The 20,875-nt window shown below is 38.1% G+C and overlaps 1 protein-coding gene across 1 annotated transcript in view; it reads right to left on the bottom strand.

Annotated features, from left to right (window-relative positions):
• The window catches only part of LOC114662211 (RNA binding protein fox-1 homolog 2-like), a 253,045-nt gene that overhangs the window by 98,928 nt on the left and 133,242 nt on the right, over nt 1-20,875 (bottom strand). The window contains 1 exon segment of the mRNA XM_028815596.2: nt 2,848-3,102. Within this exon segment, the coding sequence (XP_028671429.2) occupies nt 2,848-3,102 (255 nt within the window).

Genomic DNA, 20,875 nt, shown 5'->3' with positions numbered 1-20,875 from the left:
TACACATGATGGCAGACTACTGTTGGAGTCTCCAACGTGATTGTCCTGATGACACACATAAAAGGAAATTGCATAAACAGCGTTTTTTGAAGCATTGACATTAATAACAATAAATAATATTGTATTAATTAATCAAATCATACATCCTGTCACTGTTAAATATTTTTAATTTTTTTTTTGTATGATGTTAGACTGTTTACTTACTAGTTGTAACAAATAAAAATATTCTTGCAATTCTGAATGCTTTTCAAACGTGTTGCATTAATTAACTATTAAATATCTCAGAAACTTGAGCCAATCTGGCAAAACCAAAGTTATATTCTTAATCAGCACCATAAACTTAATATAAAATATAAATTAATTTTCACAAGTATAAATAAAAATATAGATTATGAAGACTTTTTGGAAAATTTCCTTAATAACCAACAGTTATATGAATGCAAACCTGCTACTAGAGATTTATCAGACTTCAATGCAATACCTTTATCTTGGTCAACTAAAAAATACATTTATATTCAGCACCAACTGTTAAAAACAAAAATGGTACATATCAGCATCACATAGTCAATTATTATTTTTTTTTTTCCAAAAAGATTTTAGCTGGAGACACGTCTGTTGACTGTCTGACTTTGGATTGCTCTGTGCCAGGATACAGCACTGATATCTGTGCTGAAAACATTATCTGAGAGGGAGCTAAATGGGAGTGATGGGTAGGACAATCACTCTGGGAAAGAATGATTTGTGGATCTTACATGGGGGTGAACAGTATGGTTAAAAAAAAAAAAAACAGTTATCAAAATAATAAAGACAAAAACTAAACAGAAAATAATGGCTTATGTACTATGCCATAGAAAGATAGTTTTTCATTTAAAATAGAATACAAGAGAAGGATCAATTAAGGCTTGCAATTCATTTTAAGTAAAAAAAAAATAAAAATATACATATGAACAAAACTGAGTATTATAGTGATAGAAACATGTTGAATGTTTTGAACATATAACTGGATAACTGATACATAGATTATACAACAGGAGTAACACAAGATTTTCTTCACATTGTTTGCCACTGCAAAGCACTGATCACCATTGGGTTCAATTATATCAAATGTTTTGTTTTTTTGTTTGTGAAAACAGCAAATTAAGAATTTTTCTTGCCAACCACTACAAACTAAATGAGTTAAAAAACTAATTTTTGGATGGAGTATTCCTTTAAAATTAAAAGGAAAATCAGTCATGTTGCAGTGATTCACCAATAAGAAACCTGCTTCCACTGAATTGCTGTAACCTATTGACATTTAGCATGTATTGAGCTGTAAGTGTATTAATCTCTAAGTAAGCTATATAACTCGTGCACCTCTCTAAAAGAGCAAAACTGAGCACACATTAACAATAAAAATTAGAACTGAATTATGCATGACAAAAATACATATATGGACTTGATTATTATACATGATATTTGATCATATATTAAACTGCTTTGGACAAACCATTTTGCTAAATATATACAGTACTTGACTGACATACAGTGGGGCAAAAAAGTATTTAGTCAGCCATCAATTGTGCAAGTTCTCCCACTTTAAAAAGATGAGAGAGGCCAGTAATTTTCATCATAGGTATACCTCAACTATGAGAGACAAAATGAGAAAAAAAAATCCAGAAAATCATATCTGATTTTAAAGAATTTATTTGCAAATTATGGTAGAAAATAAGTATTTGGTCACCTACAAACAAGCAAGACTTCTGGCTCTCACAGACCTGTAACTTCTTCTGTAAGAGGCTCCTCTGTCCTCCACTCGTTACCTGTATTAATGGCACCTGTTTGAACTCGTTATCAATATAAAAGACACCTGTCCACAACCTCAAACAGTCACACTCCAAACTCCACTATGGCCAAGACTAAAGAGCTGTCAAAGGACACCAGAAACAAAATTGTAGACCTGCAACCAGGCTGGGAAGACTGAACCTGCAATAGGTAAGCAGCTTGGTGTGAAGAAATCAACTGTGGGAGCAATTATTAGAAAATGGAAGACATATAAGACCACTGATAATCTCCTTCGATCTGGGGCTCTACGCAAGATCTCACCCCGTGGGGTCAAAATGATCACAAGAACAGTGAGCAAAAATCCCAGAACCACATGGGAGGACCTAGTGAATGACCTGCAGAGAGCTGGAACCAAAGTAACAAAGGCTACCATCAGTAACACACTCCGCCACCAGGGACTCAAATCCTGCAGTGCCAGACGTGTCCCCCTGCTTAAGCCAGGCCCGTCTAAAGTTTGCTAGAGAGCATTTGGATGATCCAGAAGAGGATTGGGAGAATGTCATATGGTCAGATGAAACCAAAATAGAACTTTTTGGTAAAAACTCTACTCGTTGTGTTTGGAGGAGAAAGAATGCCGAGTTGCATCCAAAGAACACCATACCTACTGTAAAGCATGGGGGTGGAAACATCATGCTTTGGGGCTGTTTTTCTGCAAAGGGACCAGGACGACTGATCCGTGTAAAGGAAAGAATGAATGGGGCCATGTATCGTCAGATTTTGAGTGAAAACCTCCTTCCATCAGCAAACTGTGCAAACTGTTTCACCAGCAAATTAGGAACTACCCAGATCTAAGGATGAATTTAAACTCTGCCTTGTTAAGTAACACCTACACTGTTACATAGTAACAAAGAGAAAAAAAAATAGAGTCTTTGCAAAATGTGTGTCAAGCATCACAACAGTGTCATCTCAACCATACATGTTTCAAACAAAATCCATGCAAAAAGCTCATAATAGTTTAATCCATGGAACCTTAAGCCATGAGCTATTTAGGATTTTGTTGATCAAGTAAACGAAAAACACACTTACAGGAGTTGTATTAATATTAGGGCTGTTTCCATTATTTGTGCTCTGTGCTGTGCTGGTGTTCACTCCAGGATCACCCTGTCCAGCGCCGGAGGAGTACATACTGAGAGGTAAATCTGCCAGTGGACCCTGCTGTCCAGGGAACTCTGGTACACTGAATTCTGATCCCAAGCCGTTCTGAGGTGGTGGTGGAGGAGGAAAAGCAGCAAATGGTGGGGGCACCAATCCATCTGCTCCAACCACTGGCTCTTGGCTACCCTAAAAAGATAAAAGAAACCAAATGAATAAGGTTGTTTTTAAGTATAAGAAATACCACTTCAATATTTTAATTCATAATAATTTTACAAAATGTATAAAGCATGAAACTGATTTTAATTTTGTTAGTGTATGTAATATAATTTTTTTTTTTTTTTAATTTTTACTAAAAGACTGTTCTTCTAATTTGTAGGAAGTAAAAAGTATAGCATGGCCATCTCACTGAAAAACAGCTCTTAATTTACTTGTACACTTAAGAGTAAAATGGACAAAATGAACCAATGAATATTTATTAATGACTTTGGGTTGCTGAATATTCAATCATAATTTGAACACTAACAGTGTATAAATGCTTGCAAATACATATTGTGTACGATTACATATGCTGAATTTTATATATCATACTAAGTGCACTTTTATTTAATTGAATTTTTGCAATTGCATTTTGTTTACTGTTCCGAGACACAGAGAAATGAATTTCATAGTATTATGTACAAACAACAATAAACTTTACTTTATTCCAAGTTAAAATGAAACAAACTACCATGAAATACACTCTTTGGCATCCACAAAAAAATCTAATAAACAGAAACAAAAAAATATTGTATCTGCATTTTGAGTACAAATGCAAGAGAGAGAACACCTAATTTATTTTTTCAATAAATACAACAAGTAGTTAATTAAATAAATGTCATTTAAAATGTTTTGAACATGGTCTTTAATATAACTGATTATATTAATGTAAAGTGAGCTACTCATCCATTACATGAGGATGCATTCCATGGTGCAGCAATGAACAGAAAATTATGCAATCTCACATCAATCAACTAACTCTGCTCATGGCTGAAAATTTTCTCAGTCAGTCAAAACATGATTAACAGTAGTAGGCTTCATGAAATAGAAAAAAAGTAGATATTCTCAAATGCATTTTGTATTTGTTTCACCAACCAACTGAACTCACCACCATCCTGTCTCTGGGATTCACTGAACAGGTTGACCATTGAAGTACAAAGAAAAGTGCACTAAGAAAGCTTTTCACCTAAACATTTGCCGTTCTGCTTCCTCCTGACTTACCAAAGTTGATCCCTCCCTTAAATACTGTATATTCAATATTCACATTAAATACTTTATGACACAGATCACAAAAAACAAGTCATCTTTTTGGTATATTCAGTCTATACAGTCTAGAAAGGAATGTATAAGGTAGCTACACTAAAAATCTTACTAATACAATCCGAATACAGTTCATCTGTGCAAAATATTTAATTTTAAATGAATCTTACAAAAGATGGATAACTTATTTGTTTACACATCTCAAAACTAAAAAAAAATAATAGTTTCAATGTCAGAAAGCTAAAACGAGAGGCTATTAAATTGCTGACCTCCAGTTGGAAAATGGGTTATTGATCTGCCTTGTCTGGAAATCAATGCTCTCATTGATGCAGGGGGGGTGACCTTTAACCCAATCACAATCTTTCACTGCCAATAACTCTTTATTTGAAAGTGCCTTGTGTATGCTTTTTTTTTTTTTTTTTTTTTTAAATGGGAAAGAAACAGACCTACATACATATCAATTATAACAACGAACAACAGTATATTTAGCATGATATCAGTTATTTATTTAGTAGACACCTTTGCATAACAGATATACATAAAATAGTCGTGGCCAAAAGTTTTGAGAATCTTTGCCATGAAAATTAACTTAATCCCAAAAAAAACATTACCATTGCATTTCAGCCCTGCCACAAAAAGGACCTGCTGACATTATTTCAGTGATCCTCTTGTTAACAGGCAAGAGAGTTGATGAGGGCAGGGCTGGAGATCACTCTGTCATGCGGATTGAGTTAGAATAGAGAGATTCAATTGTTGTGAAGGCCTCAGGGTACCCAGGAAAGTCCAGCAAGCGCCAGGGCCGAGAGTCTCCAAAAGTTCATTCAGATCGGGGCACCACCATTGCAGAGCTTGCTCAGGAATGGCAGCAGGCATCTGTGAGTGCAACTGCACAAACACAGTGAGGCAGAGACTTTTGGAGGGTGGCCTGGTGTCAAGAATAGCAGCAAAGAAGCCACTTCTCTCCAAGAAAAACATCAGGGACAGACTGATACTGTGCAAAAGGTACAGGGATTGGATTGCTGGGGTAAATGTCTCTGATGAATCCCCTTTTCAATTGTTTGGGGCATCTGGAAAAAATATTGTCCAGAGAAGAAAATGTGACCGCTACCATCAGTCCTGTGTCATGCCAACAGTACAGCATCCTGAGACCATTTGTGTGGGGTTGCTTCTTGGCCAAGGGAGTGGGCTCACTCACAATTCTACCTAAGAATGGTACCAAAACACCCACCGACAGCAACTTCTCCCAAACATCCAAGAACAGTTTGGTGACAAACAATGCCTTTAGTGGCTTGGGAAACAAAACATCAAAATTTTGGGTCCATGGTCAGGAAAATCCCCAGACCTTAATCCCATTGAGAACTTGTGGCCAATCCTCAAGAGGCGGGTGGACAAACAAAAACCCAGAAATTCTGACAAACTCCAAGCATTGATTATGCAAGAATAGGCTGCCAGTAGTCAGGATTTTGGCCCAGAAGTTGATTGAGAGCATGCCAGGGAAAACTGCGGAGGTCTTGAAAAAGAAGGACCAACACTGTAAACATTGACTCTTTGCATAAACTTAATATAATTGTCAATAATAGGCAAAATCAATTAGGTAGTAGCATATTAGTAAGTAGATGGAAGTTAGTCAGCTACACCTGAATTGACAAGATGCGAGAGGGATAGCTCAGCCATGGGGTAACAGGCCTATAAATGGTTTTCATATACTGTAGTTATCAAGGTGGTGTACAGATCACATGGGACTTAAATGGCACTGGATAAATGATCAGATTAGGTGTAGGTCAGTTCCTGTTTGAACCTAGTTGTATCCCATACCTGAATGTGCTAAATTACACCCTGATTAAGGTGGTAAAAGGATAGCCCCTCAGCCTTGATCAGACATTCAAACTACAAGATGGCAAACAAAGCACCAATATTAACCAGTGGTCAGACTGATTGGAGTAAATGTCTCTCTCTGTCAAAAGGATAAAAACAATCAACATCTAATATCACCACCTGCTAATCAAGTTCTACCATGACTGCCACCAATGTTCCACTTTTCAACAAATTCATGCACTGCCAATAATTATGGATCTGGCAATACTAGATAAGGGTGGTGGTTTAGAATATACACCGAGATGGAACAAGGCATAGTACCACATGAGCTACTGAATAATGTTCAACAACATGAAGCTGAAGCGAGCAAGGAAGCAACTATCTACTGCTCCCAGCAATGAAGCTGTTGACTGGCAAAACTGCATAGAACCAGCCATGATGGTGAAGCATAATTTCTTTGTGAAAATGTGCCACCTGCATCAGAACTTAGCAAGTTATGACAATGTACCTAAAAAAAGAGACTACATGAATGTGCCCAAACTCTAAATGACAGAAAGCTCCTAGCAAAACTCAGTGGTAGTATTTGCATTCCTTTAAGCCCTCTGTAACTGCAAAAGGGCCTATTTGAGAAATCTTAAGAAAAGTACTAAATGGAAGTAAAACAAGATGCCTATCCACTAGTATTTTCAGAATTGGTCACATACAGTATATAGTGGAAAGTAGTTAACTTCTGATGGTCCAGCAGTCTTCGGACTTGCAGAGATGAACCACTTGAAACAAGCAACATCTGAAGCAACTGGAAGTACAGTCACCCAGAGTTAATTCTACCAGTCTGAATGACAAACTCTTGGCAGTGATACCACAGTTTAAGGCTCATAAAAAAAGGAATGGATGTCCTTCTGGCTTTTCAGAGAGATGTAGGTTTAGCACTGGTTCAAGTGTCAGAATATTCTGAAACTATTATAATTTCCAAAGCTACAAAGATATTAAGGTTGCACACTCATGATCATCAGTCCAGGGACATTCCATGAAAGATGCATTAGAGATGCTATACCACCCAATCTTCTTTAGTTTGTGGGTATGGTTGAACATGGAGCAGACACTGAATTCCAGCCAAGATTTGGTACATCCAAAACTGACCAAGGTACTGCAGTATAACTGCTATGAAAGATACAAAGAAGGTGTATCAACCCACCGACATTCCAAAAAAAAAAAAGAAAGAAAGACTCCATTCCCTATATACTGTATATGGGGATGTCTATTTATACAAAGACAAAAAAGAGAACCCTTGTGGAAATGCTTCACAAGTATGTCATCAGCATTTTGAATGAGAGGGTGCTGGAGAGATACCTTCCAACTAAGGGATGCAACAGTTGCCAGGTATGTGGAGGATGGAGTGGTCTGTCCACCAGTTCTGCAGAATGGTTTGTTCACCAATGCAGCCATGGACAACATAAACCACAGCAGCACTGTAACTACTGCCACAACCTCTTTCCATGGTGCCAGTATACCTGTATTTCAGTACCCAACCAATAAAAACAAAAGTGAAAAGCATGACCCACTCAGCTTTGGAACAGAAAAGGCCAAAACTGTTCCATAACTTCCTGACTCCTACACCAATATTCACACTGCCTTCTTTAGAACTAAGAATCATTTGCCACCAAAGATTTCTGCACCAAGTGTAGATAGAGGTATGCTCAGGCCCCAAATGGCAATTAAGGAGGAATGGCTAAAGAAGGCCTGTGTAACTGAAGAAACAGATGGTGCAGCGAACCTCACTTGGTCAGCACACCATACTTCCATGAGGAAGTCATCCAATATTTGATGTCAGTATAAAATCATTGCTGCCATTACTCCGAGATCAGGCCCACTCAGTTGCTACTATCAGACATGTAATGGAGAAGATAAAGGATGTACTGACATTCTTAAACCCAGGCCAAGTACATGTCATTGCTGCGGATCAGCCATTATGTGCCCTGGCAAAACAGATTCAATGGCAGTGACTTAGACCAGGCATGTCAAACTCACTACCATTGGTGGGCCACTTCGACTGCCATACGTGCGTCAGCGGGCCGTACTGTAACAAATACTATTATACTATTATACAAAGTTACTGTAGCACTCTTTCCAATACTGAAAACTTTAAAAAATGTAACACAAAGTTTAAAGTAAAGCAATTTATTTCCATGCAGTCTCCATACAACAGTGTAGAATTAGAGTCTTAACCTCTTAGCTAGGTCCTTATTATATTACTAGGCTCACCCGCCTTTTAAGGCGACCGACTTTTATCCTCAATTTGTGTGCGCTCCATGTGTACATCAGGCATGTAAGTGTAGGGAATGAGAACATCAAAGTGCCCATTCATAACATCTCCCGAAAACCTAAGTTTTTTTTATCCCCTCGAGTGCCTGTCCAAACTTGGAGTGTAGGACTCCATAATAATATACCTGAAACTCATTGGGGAACAACTCTCCCGCTGCCATTAGCTCAGAAATGGTACCATAAGTTTGAGACTTTGACATTTCAGTGAGATACTGAAGCTCATTTGTAGGCCTATAAGAGATTCCTGACGGCATCATTGTAAATGGCTGAAACCTTGACCACTAATAATAATAATTCATTACATTTATATAGCGCTTTTCTCAGTACTCGAAGCGCTATCCACACAGGGAGGAACCGGGAAGCGAACCCACAATCTTCCACAGTCTCCTTACTGCAAAGCAGCAGCACTACCACTGCGCCACCTGTGAGGACTTTTACTTAAATTAAAATTACTTAAAACATGTCGTACAATGTCAGCCCGAATCTGTACCGCTAAAGACGGAGTTTCATGCACTAAATAAGCTATAGATGAGAATAAGCAAGCACCATCTCCCCTGATATTTACTACGTGGTGAGGCATTTGTACTCCATCAACATTAATTATTTCCAGAGACATAATTTTGTCTATTTTTCAAGCGCATCGTGCACAAAAGCAAGGGAACAATGGGAGCACCAGAACTCTGCTCACATCACGTCGCTTCGTACCGCAAGCCGCAAGTAGTAAGTCTGTGATAAGCGGAATACCGCTACGCTTTGCACTCACGGGACGGAAGGACAATCCCGACCGCTTTTATATAGTGTCTTGATGATTGATATTCATTATATTATATTCATTGCTTATACAGGAGCCTTACAGTGTGATATTTATTTCTTTTGTCCCGACACTTAGCATCTCTTGTTAGTAACCAGTTTGTCAATATCAGGCTTGAAATCTTGTGCAGCTGCAACTTTTATGAGGGATGAAAGGCGCTCGATGGTAAGTCTTGAGCGATGTGGGGTTTTAGTAGCTTTCATTAACAAAAACAATTGCTCAAAATGGTAAGTGCTTCCGAACATTGACAGTACTCTCGATGCCAACTTACGGATCTGCATATACGAGGGTGGCAGGTAAGCATACAAGCCTGGCACACCAACTTCGTTGTATTTTGCCTTCAGAATAGAATCTGACTGTACTTCGATCAATTCCATTTGGATATTCTCAGGCGCATTCTCAACGTTGTAAGAGAACAGCGCAATGCCCTGTTTGTGTGAACTGAAATCACGAAAATGCTCACTGAATTCATTGCTCAGTAATTCAAGTTGGAAAACAAATCCTCCAAAAATCAAATTTTACTTTACTAAGTTTACTTCAAAGTTTATATTGTAAAATAAGCCGATATGCAAAAAGCCACCTGACCTACAATAATTATACAAACTCAAAATCACAAAAATATGTTAATAAACAACTCACCAACTTCTCGCGTCCACTTCAGATCTTCAGCTGTAGTCCGCACTAACTGTTCGTTACAATACTATCACAAAATTACATGAAACTAGAGCAAAAAAACGTGAAAATATGCAGGCTACTACTACTCGTGATGGTCAGTTCTGCCCAGTGGTCAGTCTCAGCAGCCCAGCCAGTAGTGTAGCCTGCCAGGGGCGGCTCTAGGCTCATGGCGGCCCTGGGCAGAGAAAGAATCGGCGGCCCCTTCGTCTGGCAATGTCAATATGGTATCTTATGAAAGCGTTGCGGACACTGCATAGCTGCCTCGTGCTCATGACACACTTCTATATACGCGTGTCCGTAACTTGAAAACCAAGTGGCGGCCCATGATATTCTCATTACGGCAAAACATTATAATACTACATATAGCTTACTGCTCCGACTCTAGTGACATTTGTAAATACAGCGTACTAATTAACAAGAAACAGAATGTTTTTCGGCCACATTGCCGTCAGCTGTGTCGTTATTTTCTCTTTCTGTTTTATATTCAATATATATTGGCATGGCGACCCTGGGCTTTGGCGGCACTGTGCAGGTGCACAGTTTGCACATGCCTAAGGCCACCCCTGTTGCAGCCTAGCACTTCAGTTGTGATGCTGCGGCTCATTAACTTTGGACAAGGCTCGTGGCTATACTAGCAGATGACGTTTCCGGTACCGTAATGCCATGGGAAAACACGCTTTTGTCAGAAGGCAGAAGTAAGAAAAGTCAATAAGTAACACTGAAGATGCAGAATGATTCAATCACAAACGATAGTAATAATTTTGTACAAGTTCAGTGCTAACTAGGATCTGTCATGCGGGCCGCACAGATTTCTGTTGCGGCCACGAGTTTGACATGCCTGACTTAGACAATCTAGAAGTATTCACAGCTAATGTTTATTACAGAGCTCTACACCTTTGAATGTGCAGATGAGTGATATATTGCTAATTGCTATTATTTAACCTGCTTACAGAAAATATACCCAGACAAGTGCTAGATTTAGTTGTTTTGGCATCCAAGGCATAAGTCAAATTGTCCTTAGGATATGTCACCAATAAGTATTTTATGTACTATATATATTACTTAGTGTTTTGGCTTTAGATAAAGTGTGAGGCCCTCTAAAGGCATGGTATTTGTAAATTGTAAATTTAGCTCATGATGATATATACAGTACAGTGTATAATATATTTAATGATTTTACGTAGGAAAAATGTAAATAGCTGGGGCAAAATGACGACAAAAAAAAATTTGACTTGGAAATGGTGGCCAAACTGAAATATGGTCAGCACCTTTTTGTAAAAATATAGATTAAATAGAGTCTACATGCCAAATTTCATGCTTGTATCACCATTTGAATGATTGCTACAATTCAGTATTTAGCCAAATTAATCTACGACATAATCATTTCATTATACCTACAATATATTTGCTGGAGTATTACCTGTAGAGCTTTTAATAAAAGAGGACGTGTTTTATGACAATTACAATTTAACTTATCACAATTAAGGCACACTTATCCATTTTTTTAATCCTATGTGACCTTTCTGATCTCTATGTAAATAGAGCTGCCAATTTTTATGTGCACCAGTTCAATTAGAAGCAAGCTACTAATGGAAGTTATGCAACTTCTTGGCATTTAGACTCCTCTGCCTTTAATTCAAAAGATGAATTTGGAGTGAATTTTTCTTTAAACTGAAAATTTAAGTCACAAACAAGGGAATCTGATAGTAAACTTTTTCTTCATATGCACTTCTATGTATGTTTATTACAAAGTTTTTTTTGTACAGAGAATGACTTAAATTCACAAGTAAAAGATCTAATTGAGCTCTTACGTTAAGAAGCCAATCCTCATCCAGGATGGGCAGATACTTATCAGTACAGACCATCTCCTTATTTTGTTCTAAGACCACACGCTTGTTTCTCTGCTTCACATCTCTGTGGACGTTCCTTCACCAGTCAGTTAGAGGTGCTCCAGTATGTAGGCTCATTTTCTTCAATTGTAAGTCCTACTTGTGTTCTTTCCTCTCCACACACAGGAGGACTTCTGAGATTCCTGGTTCTCAGTCTAATATTCAACTTTGTTTAATATGGAGCCCAATACTTTGGTCTCCTATCTCCTACAGTTTGCCTGCTTCCTTTTTCATAAGCTGCCTTATGATAATAGAAATACCAATTCACTTCAAATACCGTAATACCTACAGAATTTTGGTGCAGCAATATATAAATATGGGTGCCAGGAGTGCTAGAGTCTCACTACACACACACAGCCCCCACTTACTTCAATTTTCAAAGCTGCCCAATACCAAAATATATCGTGCATGCCATAAAAAAATGTTTTTAACGACTCAGAACCAATCATGAGAGAAAGACAAAAAACTACACAAATTAAAAGGCTAGGTTTGGGTATGTTCTGTTTAAAACACGACATACAGTAATCCCTCGCTATATCGCACTTCGCCTTTTGCGGCTTCACTCCATCGCGGATTTTATATGTAAGCATATTTAAATATATATCGCGGATTTTTCGCTGCTTCGCGGGTTTCTGCGGACAATGGGTCTTTTAATTTCTGGTACATGCTTCCTCAGTTGGTTTGCCCAGTTGATTTCATACAAGGGACGCTATTGGCAGATGGCTGAGAAGCTACCCAACTTACTTTTCTCTTTCTCTCTCTCTGTTGCGCTTTCTGTGATCCTGACGTAGGGGGTGTGAGCAGGGGGGCTGTTCGCACATCTAGACGATACGGACGCTAGTCTAAAAATGCTGAAAGATTATCTTCACGTTGTTATCTTTTGTGCAGCTGCTTCCTGAAACGACATGCTGCACGGTGCTTCGCATACTTAAAAGCTCAAAGGGCACGTATTGATTTTTGCTTGCTTGTTTTTCTCTGTCTCTCTCTCTCTTTCTGTGCTCTTGACGGAGGGGGTGTGAGCTGCCGCCATCAACAGCTTTGTGCCGCGGTGCTTCGCATACTTAAAAGCCAAACAGCCCTATTGATTTTCCTCTGCCTTTATGACAGTCTCTGCTCCTGACTCCTTTGAAGAGGAAGATATGTTTGCATTCTTTTAATTGTGAGATGGAACTGTCATCTCTGTCTTGTCATGGAGCACAGTTTAAACTTTTGAAAAAGAGACAAATGTTTGTTTGCAGTGTTTGAACAACGTTCCTGTCTCTCTACAACCTCCTGTGTTTCTGCGCAACCAAGCATGACAATATAAAAATAACCCATATAAACATATGGTTTCTACTTCGCGGATTTTCTTATTTCGCGGGTGGCTCTGGAACGCAACCCCCGCGATGGAGGAGGGATTACTGTACTATAAATTACACTAACGCAGCAATTAAGAGGGCTCTTCTGCTCATTTTCCTTCTTTTTTTGTCAAGAATTAATACCAAGCACTACAAATATACTCAAGCATAAAAGAAATTAAGGCCAGAAAGTGTAAGCTCTCACAAGATACAATAAAAGTATTTGGCAAACAATCACATAAAAGCCACATATTTGGGTAAGTCCAAAATACAAAACAGAAGTTGTGTGTCTTTTAATATTTTTATTTTATTAATTTTCATTTTAATCGTTCCATACAAACAGATCAATTTATAACCCAACAAATTTGAAAACAAATCAAACCCCACCCCTGAGAAGGAGAGCTTAGCTAAAGGAAAATTTCTTTAAGCTTTTTAATAAGGCAACATTAGACAAAAGAAGGGGAGAAGTAAATATCTATATAAATAAGAGATGGAGAAGGGAGTTAAATGCAATAATAGTTATTTCTCTTATTCTAAAATAATATTGATTAAATCCTGCCATGTTTTGAAAAAATTTTGTAAAGATCCTCTAACTGAAAATTTGATTTTTTCCAATTTCAAATAATATAAAACATCGGTTTCCCACTGACTTATAAGAGGAGAATTAGGATTCTTCCAATTTAACAAAATAAGTCTACGTGCCAAGAGTGTAGTGAATGCAATCACCGTTTGCTTGTCCTTCTCCAATTCAAGTCCATCTGGAAGGACACCAAACACAGCTGTTAGTGGGTTAGGAGGGATTGTGATACTAAGGCTGTCTGAGAGGCACTTAAAAATATTTGTCCAAAATGATGTTAGTTTGGTGCAGGCCCAGAACATGTGACCCAGTGAGGCAGGAGCTTGGTTGCAGCGCTCGCAGGTTGGATCCTGGCCTGGAAACATTTTGGACAGTTTTAAGCGAGACAGATGAGCTCGATATATAATTTTTAGTTGAATAATTCTATGCTTTGCGCATATAGAACTCGAGTGAATTCTCTGCTTTGCTACCTTCCACTCCTTTTCTGATATATTGATTAAGAGATCTTCTTCCCAATGTCCTCTTGGATCTTTGAAAGGTAGGGACTCTAATAAGATTTTATATATTGCGGAAATAGTGTTTGTTTCCTCGGAATTGAGCAGTATTTTTTCCAGCATTGTGGAGGGTGCAAGGTGGGGGAAATCGGGCAATTTCTGTTTAACAAAATTTCTAATTTGAAGATAGTAAAAGAAATGTGTAGCTGGGAGGTTAAATTTTGAACGTAATTGTTCAAAAGATGTAAATATGTTGTCTATATAAAGATCTCTGAGCATTTTAATCCCAAAACTTTTCCAGGTATTAAAAACTGGATATACTTGCGAAGGTTGAAAGAGGTGGTTCCCTTGCAGAGGTGCCACTGATAAAAGATTTTCCATCTTAAAATGCTTCCTAATTTGGTTCCATATTCTGAGTGAGTAAAGCACAATTGGGTTATTAGTATATTTGCGATAACTTTCATTTATTGGAGAGCAGAGCAGGGAATATAAAGAAGTACTACAGGATTTTACTTCTATTGCAGACCAGGCCTGTGTATGTGCATTTATTTGTGTCCAGGTTTTTATGGCTTGTATGTTTGCTGCCCAGTAATAAAACTGAAAATTAGGTAAAGCCATGCCACCTTCTGCCTGAGGTCTTTGTAGGGTCGCTCTTCGGATACGTGGGTGTTTTGAGTTCCAAATGAATGAGGTTATTATTGAATCTGTTTAAAAAACGATTTATTGATATATATTGAAATGTTTTGAAATAAAAAGAGAAGTTTAGGAAGGATATTCATCTTAACAATGTTAATTCTTCCGGCTAGAGTGAGATGAAGGGTTGACCATCTATGCAAGTCTTGCTTAATTTTTTCCATACAGACGCCAAAATTTTGTTGATAAAGAGCTTTATGTTTACTTGTGATATTTACCCCATGGTATTTAAACTGATCTGCTATGGTAAAAGGTAGGGTGTCTAATTTAATATTATATGCTTGTGAGTTCACTGGAAAGAGTATACTTTTATTCAGATTAATTCTAAGACCTGATATCTTTTGAAATTCTGTTAGTGCTGTTAAAACAGCAGGGACAGTGTTTTCTGGGTCCGATATATATAAGACCATATCATCTGCATATAGAGAAATTTTCTGTTCCAGTCCTTCTCTGACAATCCCCTTTATCTGATAAGAATTTCGGCAGTGAACCGCCAGTGGTTCAATAGCGATTGCAAACAACAGTGGCGACAAGGGACATCCTTGTCTGGTACCACGTTCTAGTTTAAAGTAGTCTGAGCAAATTTTATTAATACAAACTGAAGCTTCTGGACTGGTATACAGTAGTTTGATCCAAGCACAAATATTCGGGCCAAACCCAAATTTCTCCAATGCAGTGAAAAGGTAATTCCATTCGATCATGTCAAATGCCTTTTCTGCGTCTAATGATAGTAATATCTCTGGGGTGTTTGATTTTGCTGGTGAATATATAACATTAAACAAGCGTCGGAGATTTGAAGATAGATGTCGGCCTTTAATAAATCCAGTTTGATCTTGTGATATTACCGAGGGCAGCACTTTCTCCATCCTACTAGCTAGGATTTTTGAGAGTATCTTAACATCATTATTCAGGAGTGAAATTGGTCTATATGATGCACATTGTAACAAGTCCTTATTTTGTTTAGGAAAGACGGTGATTAATGCTTGTCGAAATGTTTGAGGTAGTATTTGGTGGTCTTTAGCTTCTGTAAATGTTACCAATAAGAGTGGAGCTAGCTGAGTGGAGAATTTCTTATAAAACTCTACGGGGTAACCATCAGGGCCTGATGATTTCCCGCTTTGTAGTGACTTTATAGCGTCTAGTAATTCTGTTAGCGTTAGAGGTTTATCCAGTTCCTCAGCACTTAAAGCATCTATTTGTGGTATTTGTGAATTATCCAGAAATGCATTAGATTGCGTGTTGTCTTCTTTGGGCTCAGTGGAATATAAAGACTTATAGTAATCTCTAAATGTGTGCATTATTTTATTATGGTCGATGATTTCTTCTCCATTCTTGTTGGTGATTACTGGTATTGCATTGTGAACTTCTTGTTTATGAATTTGTTGAGCTAAAAGCTTATTAGCTTTTTCTCCGTGTTCATAGTAATGCTGTCTAGACTTATAAATAAGTTGTTCAGTTTCTTTAGTTGTTAAGATGTTAAGTTCTGTATGCAGGGCCTGCCTTTTCCTGTGAAGAGCTTCACTTGGACGCCTGGCTTGTTCTTCATCTATTCTAGTAATTTCATTTCTTAGCTCTGACGCTTTCTTGGTTTCTAATTTATTTCTATGGGAAAGATATGAAATAATCTGGTTGTGTGTCTTAAATAGAAAACAAAACAGAATAAAAAATGTCTTGTACACTATTACTGCAAAAGGACAGGATAATAGGCAGATTACATAAATTCTGTTTATCAAACACTATTTACATTACTGACACACACTGGTGCTTACAACCATATGGTGTAGAAAATATTATAAACTAGGGGGCTTTGCCCCCTGCTCGCTTCGCTCGCCAACCCCCCCGTATTTGGTTTTCCGAATACACACTTTTAAGATTTTTTTTCTTTGAATTGTTGCTATTTCATTAGTTTCACTTTTATTTCAGAACTTCTGTAAAAACAATATTTGTAATCTTGCGAGTCCCAATATGCTGAATCTTTTTAATGAGGTCAGGATAGGTTTCTCTGTTTGGAATTTCAGCACAGACAAAACGATCTACATCATCAGCAGTTAATCATTTTTTTTTTTTTTTTACAAAGTAAAAAAGTAAGTAGAGTTCTGCATTGGACTCCGGTCTGTAAAGTCGTGCTATTTTCCTCTCCCAGTTCCAAAAGTACATGGGGTTACCAAGGTGATACCCCAGCTTTTGTCTAGGTTTTTGTACAAGGGCTAGACAGAACATTTTTGACCTTCTCTCTCTCTCTCATTTTTCCTAGGGCACGAAGCGGAAGCGGAAGCAAAGCAGAAGCGGACAATGGCCGACAGTGAGGTGAATCGCATTGCAACTGTAGTCGAGGAACTCCAGACACTCGATGAACAGATTCAGAATCTTCTGTCCAGACGAAGATACCTCAGAGATCTGAAGGCTCGGCTGTTGGATAAACCGTCCTCGCCATCTGTTATCGGCGTAACATCAACCCCGCGTTGTGCCGCGCAAGTCACCTTCACCCCCGCGCCTCGTAGGAGCGACACCGATGATGACCTCGGTGTATTTCAGCTATGCAGGCGGGGGTTCAAGGCCAGAACACCTCCATCGGCACAGGCAAGCATCGTAACCCAGAACAGGTTTGACCCTCTAAGCGTCCCCAGTTCGCCTTCAGCTCCTGGTGATGTAATTGTGGTAGGTGATTCTATTGTTAGGAACCTCAATATCACTTGCCCTAATAGAAAATCTTTTGTTTCTTGTTTTCCCGGTGCTCGTGTCCGAGATGTGACGAGACGTGCACCGGCGATCTACAAGAACAGGGCAGTTGGAGCCATTATTATACATGCTGGCGTAAACGACATAAGGCACCGACAGTCGGAGATCCTCAAGGCAGACTTCACTGCATTAATTAAAGACACAAAGGAGAGGACCCCATCGGCAAAGATATTCATCTCGGGTCCACTCCCTCTCGTCAGACGATCAAACGAGTATTACAGTCGTCTGCTTGGTTTAAACAACTGGCTGCAGGGCTTCTGCAAGAATCAAGACATCGGGTTCATTAACAACTGGGACCTCTTTTGGGAAAGACCGCGTTTCTTCAAGCGAGATGGCCTGCATCCGAACAGCTTCGGCGCCCGGGTCCTCTCCGAAAACATATCGAAGGTAATTCGTTTATCTTGACTATCTATCTCTGCTTTTAACCCCTTCCGAAATGCCACTCCTGTGTTTGGTCATGATAATTGTTTAAAAAAATCTTCCATAAAAGTGCGCAACATAAATACTGTAATAACCAATCTTAATGCACATAGAAAATCTAGGCAATACGGCATAAACGCCAATAATTTAATTAAAGTTACTACTTTAGATGAACAATGTATTAAAACTGTAAAAACAGATCATAGATTAAATAAAAAATACACGCAGAGCGGCGCTAATAAAAATAACTTAATTCCTGTTCCCTATATCAATAACGCACATAGTATTCATCTCTGCTCCTCCGAAACATTGAATATGGCACTATTAAATATTAGAGCTTTAACTAACAAGACGTTTTTTATCAACGACATTATTAGTGAAAAAAAAATAGATTTTATTGCACTAAGTGAAACGTGGCTTAGCTCAGATGGCGCAGCTGTTTTAATCGAATCTGCGCCTCCGGATTAGTTTTACTCGTGCTGATCGCCAAGGAAAGAGAGGTGGAGGGCTAGCAAACATTTACTCTAGCAGGTTAAAATGTAAAAATATCAGTTTTGGTAAGTTCAAGTCTTTTGAGTATCTCGCCATTGTTATTCAGGGACATTCTCACGTTCTAGTATTATCCGTGTATAGACCTCCTAAATTCAACGCGTCTTTCTTTGAGGAATTCTCTGACTTGATGTCAATCTTAATTACGAACTATGACGCACTCTTAATAGTCGGCGACTTTAATTTTCATGTAGATAATCAATGTGACCAAAAAGTAAAAGAATTTATGAACCTCCTGGACTCTTTTGATTTGAGACAGCTCGTTAATCAGCCTACACATAAAGCAGGTCATACGTTAGACTTAGTAATTACTAAAGGACTAAAAGTTGATATAAAGCAGGTCATTGATACGGGTCTTTCAGACCATTTTCTTCTACTTTTTAATATAGAAATAATGATAGAAAACACTCATGAGAAGCATATTGTTAAAAAACGCTTCTTTGACTCATCAGCAACTTTAAAACTTACAAACATTCTAACCAATCAGTCCGTTTATAGTGCCAACTATAATAGCGAGGAGAATGTAAATAGTAAGGTGGAAAGATTTAATACTAAAGTGAGGGCTGCTGTTGACATAGTTGCACCTGAAAAGACAGTTAAAAAATCTTCTAGCATTGTTATACCTTGGAAGACCCAAAGAGTGTCTGATTTAAAGAGAACATGCCGTAGAGCTGAGCGTAAATGGAGGAAGACTAAACTAACTATTGACTATGAGATATTAAAAGTTAAAATAACAGAATACAATAACACAGTCCGTCTTGAGAGGCGCTGCTATTTCTCTAAGATTATAAATAACAATGCTAGTAATCCCAGAGTCTTATTTTCGACAATTGATCATCTGTTAAACCCAGGTAACTCAAAGGAATGCCTCCTAAGTACTTCCAGTAAAACCTGTGAGGCGATCGCTGTATTTTTCAATCAAAAAATTAATGATATTAGAAATAACATAGTATATCTCCCCAACACTAAGGATCCCCCGAAACCCCAGTACTCCATAATAAATAAATTAGAGTCTTTCCCTAGGATAGATTTACCTGATTTACATAAAATAATTTCTCAAATGAAACCATCCACCTGTGCCCTTGACCCAATACCAACAAATTTTTTCAAAGAAGTATCGGGTGTGCTTATTGATAATGTTCTTGACATAGTAAATTCGTCATTAGATACGGGGGTCTTCCCAGACTGTCTTAAGACTGCGGTAGTTAAACCCCTACTTAAGAAAAATAATCTCGACCCCTCTTCTCTTGAAAATTATAGACCCATCTCTAACCTGCCTTTCTTAAGTAAAATTCTAGAGAAGGCAGTCATTATGCAGTTAAATGAGCACCTCAATAAACATGCTATTCTTGATAAATTTCAGTCAGGTTTTAGAACAAATCACAGCACAGAAACTGCACTCGTTAAAGTAGCAAATGACTTGCGGGTAAATGCAGACAGAGGCCATTTATCTGTTCTCATCCTCTTAGATTTGAGTGCCGCATTTGACACTATTGATCATAATATTCTTAAGAATCGCCTTACTCAATGGGTGGGCCTCTCTGGCAGTGTCTTAAACTGGTTTGAATCCTACCTGGCAGGGAGAAAATTCTTTGTTAGTTGTGGTAATTATAACTCAAAGACACATGATATTCTATATGGTGTTCCACAAGGCTCTATCCTGGGTCCGCTGCTCTTCTCAATCTACATGCTTCCATTAGGTCAGATTATCTCGGGACATAACTTGAGCTACCACAGCTATGCTGATGACACACAGCTGTATTTATCAATAGCACCTGATGACCCCAAATCTCTTGATTCGCTAACACAATGTCTAACCTGTATCTCAGAATGGATGAATAGTAACTTTCTCAAATTAAATAAAGAAAAAACCGAAATCTTAGTGATTGGCAATAATGGATACAATGAGGCTATTAGAAATAAACTGGATGCATTAGGATTAAAAGTCAAATCGGAGGTAAAAAGCTTAGGGGTAACCGTTGATTGTAATCTGAATTTTAAATCGCATATTAATAAAATCACTAGGACAGCATTTTTTCACCTAAGGAACATAGCAAAAGTTAGACCTCTTATATCATCGAAAGATGCAGAGAAATTAGTTCATGCGTTTGTCTTTAGTCGGCTAGATTACTGTAATGCACTCCTCTCAGGACTACCCAAAAAAGACATCAATCGTTTGCAGTTAGTGCAGAATGCAGCTGCTAGAATCCTTACCAGGAAAAGAAAATCCGAACACATTTCTCCAGTTTTGATGTCACTACACTGGTTACCTGTGTCATTCAGAATTGACTTTAAAATTCTGCTTATGGTTTATAAAGCTTTAAATAATCTCGCCCCGTCTT

This window comes from Erpetoichthys calabaricus, chromosome 12 (genome assembly GCF_900747795.2).
Source record: "Erpetoichthys calabaricus chromosome 12, fErpCal1.3, whole genome shotgun sequence".
In the NCBI taxonomy this organism is placed as follows: domain Eukaryota; kingdom Metazoa; phylum Chordata; class Cladistia; order Polypteriformes; family Polypteridae; genus Erpetoichthys; species Erpetoichthys calabaricus.
The sequence above is the reverse complement of the archived record's forward strand: the minus strand, read 5'-3'. Positions and strand labels throughout refer to the sequence as shown.